This window comes from Gouania willdenowi, chromosome 1 (genome assembly GCF_900634775.1).
Source record: "Gouania willdenowi chromosome 1, fGouWil2.1, whole genome shotgun sequence".
NCBI classification, from domain to species: Eukaryota; Metazoa; Chordata; class Actinopteri; order Blenniiformes; family Gobiesocidae; genus Gouania; species Gouania willdenowi.
The window spans coordinates 4561730-4568662 of NC_041044.1; the positions used below are offsets into that span (position 1 = coordinate 4561730).

Here is a 6933-nt window from a genome sequence, read left to right on the forward strand (position 1 = left end):
CTACGTTAAAAATGTGAGCTCTAAAAAAAGAAAGAAATTGACAAAAAAGTTCAGAATATGTTTAATTTTATAATTATCATAAATGTTTATATTTGACTCTAAACTGCGCTTTAAAAGAGCTTCCTATTTCCATTGTTTACATTCTGTGTTTGACCTATATTTGGCACTTCTTCTGGACCTACTTACTCAGCTGGAAGTGTGACGTGCCCCAGCCGCACAACGCTCGAGCGGATGGATCGCTCCAGAAAGAGTAGTTTGTTTGAATCACCACCGCCGCCCGGTATAACGTGAATCGTTTTTAGTGAGGATTAATTGGGAGACTCTTCACCCGTCTCGCTGTTTCCACACCACCAAACGCACCCTATCGAAAGCGCGGAAGGTTACACGTTGTCGTGCTTCGGTGCTATATATACGCTGGTGCGCCCGTCTCTCCGCCTTCATTCCTCTTCTCTACCGTGTGTTTGTGTGTAAATGTCGTCGCTAAAGCAGCAAAGCGATATAATGGCTATCTGAAGGCGTGCGGCAGCGACTCTTGCGGCGGCAAAACAGCGGCAGTGCAACGGCTAGCGCACTGGCAATTTCTGGCAAAATGGCGTAAGTATTTTTTTTACGTTTTCTGTGATTTTCTCTCAATGTTTTGAAATATCTTCACTACACTCGGTAATCACAGCTGAATAACACTTTCCTTGTATATGGTTTACTTTAATGTACGTGTTTCCTTGTTTAGTGTTAAATTACAGGCTGTCATGAAAATAAAACGGGCTCTTCATCTTTGTTGTGTTATGTGGTGAAGCGTTGATAACGCTTTCCCAGACAGACGACAACATGCCAGTTCCTATGTTATAGTATGTTATGTAACCATTGTAGAATAAATTAATAATAGTGTAGTTTAGTTTGATTTTTCTACTGCAACGTGGCGCGTCCAAGATGGCGCGCAGAGCCGCTCACCGCCCCCGGGCTTGTTGTGAAAATGGCGGCTTTTACTCTACGTCCGCGTGAGTCATAGAGGGGGGAAAAGGGCGGAGTTACCGGTCAGCTCATGCCCAAATTAGGGAAAGATCACTGTGTACGGGCGGGGCTTCCTGACACAGAAATCAACGAGCTATAATTAGCCTGAAGTTCTCAGCAGGATGTGGAATCTACTGAACTTTGTTTAAGGTCAAAGAGTACAATCGTTCTGTAAAGACGAATGTCTTCTAGGCCTGGGCAATATATCAAGATATACGATATATCCACATTTATATTGTGGTGATATAGAAAATTATAATTATTATGTTTTTTTATTGTTTATTTTGTATTAAAATACTCGTTTTAGGTGTCACTGCTTTCACTACTTCTCAGAACAGCATGAAAAACAGCATTAGATGGGTTACTGAGTGCAACCTTTCCCTAAGCCACACGTGTCAAACTCAAGGCCTGGGGGCCAAATCTGGCCTTTCAGAGCATCTGATTTGACCCGTAGGATAAAGTGAAAATAAATCATGGTACATCACCAAATAATTCAGTTGTAAGAAGGCTACATTTTTCCAAATTCCTGCAATGTTTCTCAAATTATTCCACTAATACTCTTGTTGATGCCTTCCATACTTGGTGTAATTTATAACTGGAAGTGCAAACGTAAGTACATTAATGTCGAAATTGTTTGTTTTACCGCCTAGAACTTGTGATCAAACTAATCCATATTTGGCCCCTGAACTAAAATGAGTTTGACACCCCTTTCCTAAACTCACTCACACATGCTGTCCTTTATAAGAGCAGAAGCCAAAAGAGGCACATATTGTGCAGCTTTTTGTGATGAATAATTTGTTAATAAAAGTGCCAGTGTGACTTTTTTCATCAGCAAATTTAACCCAAAATTATATTTCTGGTAAGACCTATTTGAGTTACAAATATCTAAATGTATATTGTATATAGGGCTGAGCGATATCGACCAAAAGTCTCTATTTTTTTCTCTCTTTCTCTCTCAAAATGGTGATATATACGAGATAAGTCTGGATAATTTTAATTCAGATAAATTCTTTACAAAAAAACATTCTGGGTTAAATTTAATGCAAAAATGCCACACATGCTAAAATAACATCACAATGCTTTAACATTAGAGAAAAAAACAACACGTGTATCACAAACATTGGCAACTAGCAGCACCAAAAGTAAAAGCACAAAATTAAAGCAAAAAATACACAAAATTACTACAGAAATACACAAAAGAAAACCAAATACTAATAGGACAACTAAATACACAAAAATCCAACAGCATACATACCAAAAAATGCAGCAACTGAAAAAAAAAACCGATATGTGATATTGTAATTTTCTATATTGCCAAAATAAAAAACTTGATATATTGCCCAGCCTTAATTGTTTATTGCTTTCTTGCTGAGGCGTACTTAAGTAGTTTTTTCTGGAATCTGTAATTTATTTTTTTGGTGACTTTTTGTGTTTGTAATTTCTACTCCTTACATTTTAAAAATGAGATCGTTACTTTTAGGATCTACAAAGATGAGACAAAATGTTGGTAGTTTGAGTTTTTTATGTTATGCAGGTCCTTTAGTTTTATGGTTAATAGTTTCAAGTTTTTAAAAATATTAAACTCAAAGCTCTGGGTTTAATTGAACATTTGCTTTTTTAAAATTTTTTTTAACATTTTATTTACAAATGTCATCTACAAGTGCTAAATTGTCCAGGTGTTCAAAGGTAACAGATCTATTTTATTTCCATGTACCAATTTTCTACAAGTTGTTAAAAAATTAAAACAATATAGAATTTATTGGTTTAAAAATCCTGGCTTATTATTGAAAGGACATGTGTTTTACATTTTTACTTAAGTACATTTAGTAGCATTTACTTTTTCTCAAGTAAGGGAGCAACTTCAATACTTAAACTTTTACCTGAGTCATTTTTTAATATCATACCGTATTTTTCGGACTAGAAGGCACACCGGTTTGTTGTTATTATTAAGATGCATTGAGTGAAACAAAATAGTCTGATGAGTCAAACTTTATTCAACTCATTACCAATAACTCTCAATATTGTTCAGGTTTAACACATTAAATACAGAACAATACACTCACTTTTTCAGTTCAGTATGTTGAAGCACAGTACTGGTACATATCACTCCACGAGGCACATGACTACGGTAGCCCTAAAGCTCCAAAAATCCATCAAGCAGTGCAGCTTCATAGTTTACCAAAGTTGCACCTGATTATAAGGCGCACTGTCGATTGTTGAGAAAATTAAAGGATTTTAAGTGTGCCTTATAGTCCGAAAAATACGGTACTTTAACTTGAGTACTGAAGACTAGTACTTCTGCTGTTTTAAGAAATAATATGGCGATATGAGTTTAGGTCCATATCACCCAGCCCTAGTGTCTTTATGTGGTTTCTCTTGTTGATTGGTGCTCACCCCACCACTCCATAGTGGGCGTGTTTACTTCTCCACCCTGACGTGGTTTCTCTTCCTTGTCACAGGTCTCTCCCGGCACCAACCCTCAGCTTTGCTGGCCCTGACAGCAGAACCAACCCCATCGACTCTCTAACGTCATCACCATCGTTATTCACCCTCTCACGGCTCACACTGACCAACAGCAGCCATGACACTGTTTCAGTTTGCATTGAAGGACGTGGCGGCTCTGTGCTTAGGTTGGTGTTGTCTAAAGCTAAGGGTTCTCAACCTTGGGCTCAGAACCGTGAGGAGTTCGCCAGATGCCTTCAAGAAACTATGAATATTTGTAACAATTTGAGCCCATTTATGCTTATTTTCACCCTTTTTATTTTTGCTCCTTTTAATGCATTTTTGCTACATTACTCCCATTTCTGACACTTCTCCATCACATTTCAATGCCATTTTTGTACATTTTTTCCACTTACAAGTCAATTTCAGCACTTATAAACACTTTCCCAACTGAATGTCACATGTTGACCCATTATTGTCACTTTTAACCATATTTCATGCTTTTTTTTGCCAATTTATTCACATTCACAATTTGTCATGCCCATTATTTGCCAGTTTAAACTAATTGTTCCAATATTGACACTTAGAAACCTTTTTACCACCTTTTTTATCTGTTTTTGCTCACTTTTAACCACTTTCTGTGGTTTGTAAAGTCCCATTTCACCACCTTTTCCACCATTTTTAGTCACTCTGAACCCATTTTGTGATTAAAACAATAATTTCCATCTTTAAGATGATTATAATAATAGTAAATGTTCATGGATAACAGTGGATATTATTCAGATGAATAAATAAATGTGGTTATCACAGTTTTATAGAACAATGGACCATCATTTTGCTGACTTTATGGATGGACCCCAAAAAGCTCTCTTTGGGTACAGTGGGGGTCCCCAATCTCTGGAACTTTTATTTTGTGGGTTGCGGGCTGAAGGTTGAGAACCACTAGGTTAAAGAACATGTCCAACACTTTGAATCTAATGAACCCTGTGCTCCACAGAGCCCTTGTTTCTGATGGCTGACCCCGTCAGGCCTCTTCTGGACCAAGATGATGATGAAGCAGCTTTCATTCCCTTTTCCTCCTCCTCCCCCTCTTCCTCTCCTGGGGGGGAGGCACCTGCTTCGCCCTCCGAATCGCTGTCCTCCACTGCATTGTCCCCGTCTCTCTATAAGAACACCTCTTTATTCAAACCCCTCCCACTGGCCCAGTCCTCCTCCTCCTTCCGAGGAACCAAGGCCGACTCTGACCCGCTGTCCCCGTCCTGGCTCACTGCCAGCAGTGACGTGGATAAGTGGAGTGGTGAGTGTGCAGCGACGGACGAATACAATCTAAAAAAGATTTTCACTAAGGTTGCAAATTCAGGGAATTCTCAAAGTTAGAAACGTTCCATGGGAATTGAGGGGGGGTTTTCCAAAATTGAAGGTTGGTCCTGAACAGGGACGGAAAATATATTTCAGCATCATCTAAAATTTAAACATGCCATTGTTACTCTCAATTTTTTCCTAATTACATTAGAGGTAGGGTAGGCGATTTTCAAAAGCTAGCATGATTTTTGAATGTAGCCTCCCTGATGGTTCCGCCTTCACCCCCCTTGCCCCTCCCCTCTGTGCTCCGTCTCACTCACGTGCACAGCAGCAGACCTCAGTTCATCACTTGTATTGTGTAGAAACGTTGTCTCATTCAGCAGTAACTAAACAATAAACTTTACTTTTATATATGTTAAACGTGACCAAAAACTCAATCAAAATCTTAAAAAGTGTATCTGATGAAAATTACCTACCTTAGCTTTAAATAATTTCCATGAAAAGTTACCAATGTTAAAGTGCTGTCGTTATTTTCTGCTCTTTTGTAACATCTTCAATATTTTATCTCGTTTGTAGAATGTTTTTCACATTTTATTTTGTGCATGCGTGTACAATCATCAGTTGTTGGCAGGTGTGTGTGCGTAGCCCGAAGAACCGGTTCAACGTTCACTGCCTGTAATCAGATTACTAACAGATAGTTAGTTCCTCATTTTTAGTCACCACACACATGTTACATTGTGACTAAAATACTGTACAAGTGTGAACACGATGATCAGACTTAATGGAGTTTGTTTTGGTTTTTTTTTTTTTTAAAGAGAGAAAAAAGGAAATAAAAAAATAGTGCAAATATCAAGATTGATATCGTGTATCATTGATGAGTTTTAGTTTATATCGCCCAGCCCTACGTCAGTTGTGGTTGTGACATAAGTACTTTTTCTTCTTTTATCAGATTATGACGCTGCCATGGATTGGATGTCAGAGAAGATGGATCTGAGTGAGTTTGATCTGGACTCTCTGATTGGCTCCTGTTCCTCTGATGAAGTTCCCAGTTCCCCTGAGGAGCTCCTGGCTTCTCTCAACTCCCAGATGTCTCTGGATTTAGATGATTTCAGCACCACCATCCCCGCCCAGTACAGCGTGAGTCTGGATCTGAGTCTGGCTGACGTTCCCCTGTCCCTGGAACCATCAGAGGGGGTGGAGCCTCCTCAGGAGCTGGTGAAGTCTGAGCCTCCGTCCCCAGTCCCACTCTCTCCATCCTACACCATAGAAGTGGGCAGTGAAGTGGACGTGTTGGATGGAAATGTTCCCACGGTCACCCCCATTGTTCTCTCCATCCCCGCTGACGGTCGTCTACCGGTCGTGTTAACCAACGAAGAAGAGATTAAAAGTGACAGCGATACTGACTCAGGCATCAGCTCGCCCCCTCACCTACTCTCCTCCCCTCCTTCCACTCCGCCCCCTGTCACTGGTTCCTCCCGGACCAAACCGTACTCCAAACCTGAACCCGTGGCCACGCCCACTCCCAGGATCTCCAAGGTGAAGTCTGTGTCTGGCACTCCCAAAGTGGTGGAGAAGAAGGTGAAGAAGATGGAGCAGAACAAGACAGCGGCGACGCGCTACCGTCAGAAGAAGAGGGTGGAGCATGAGCAGCTGGGCACGGAGCTGGAGGAACTGCAGAAGAAGAACCAGGAGCTGACGGAGAAGGCCGGGTCCATCAGTAGAGAGATCCAGTACCTGAAGGACCTGATGGAAGAAGTGAGGAAGCACCACCGTGGGAAGAACAGCTCAATGATGTAGAGGCTTTAGCATTAGCATTGAGAGCTTATGGAAGTTAATAAGATTAGGAAGGGGGGGCATGCTGACCTCTCAGTCTCTGTTTTAGAATAAACTCTGTCCACTTAGTCATTTATTCACAGTTTAACCTGAACCAGCTGCAAGTCCAGAAAGGGGCCATTTTTTCCCTTTAATTTAATTTTTATTTTATTTGTGCGTGTGTATAGTTAACTTTTCCTCCCTGATTGTTACATTTGTTATTTAAACTTTAGGATGACTCAGCTGTTTGTCGACTAGCACAGAATCTTCCTCTGCTCTGGTGATTATCTAGTGTACGTGCTTTGCTCTTTGTTTTTTTCTGATTTCTTTTTGCTGGTATTTTCTAATAAATATTTGGTGAGTATTCCA

General features: G+C 40.2%; 1 protein-coding gene across 1 annotated transcript; it reads left to right on the plus strand.

Moving 5' to 3' along the window:
• Positions 1–415: 415 nt before the first annotated feature.
• On the plus strand, positions 416–6933 carry atf4a (activating transcription factor 4a). The gene is made up of 4 exons (XM_028458779.1): positions 416–594; positions 3468–3638; positions 4448–4747; positions 5702–6933. The coding sequence occupies exons 2-4, from the start codon at positions 3590–3592 to the stop codon at positions 6547–6549; spliced, it is 1197 nt and encodes a 398-aa protein (XP_028314580.1). The 5' UTR covers positions 416–594; positions 3468–3589; the 3' UTR covers positions 6550–6933.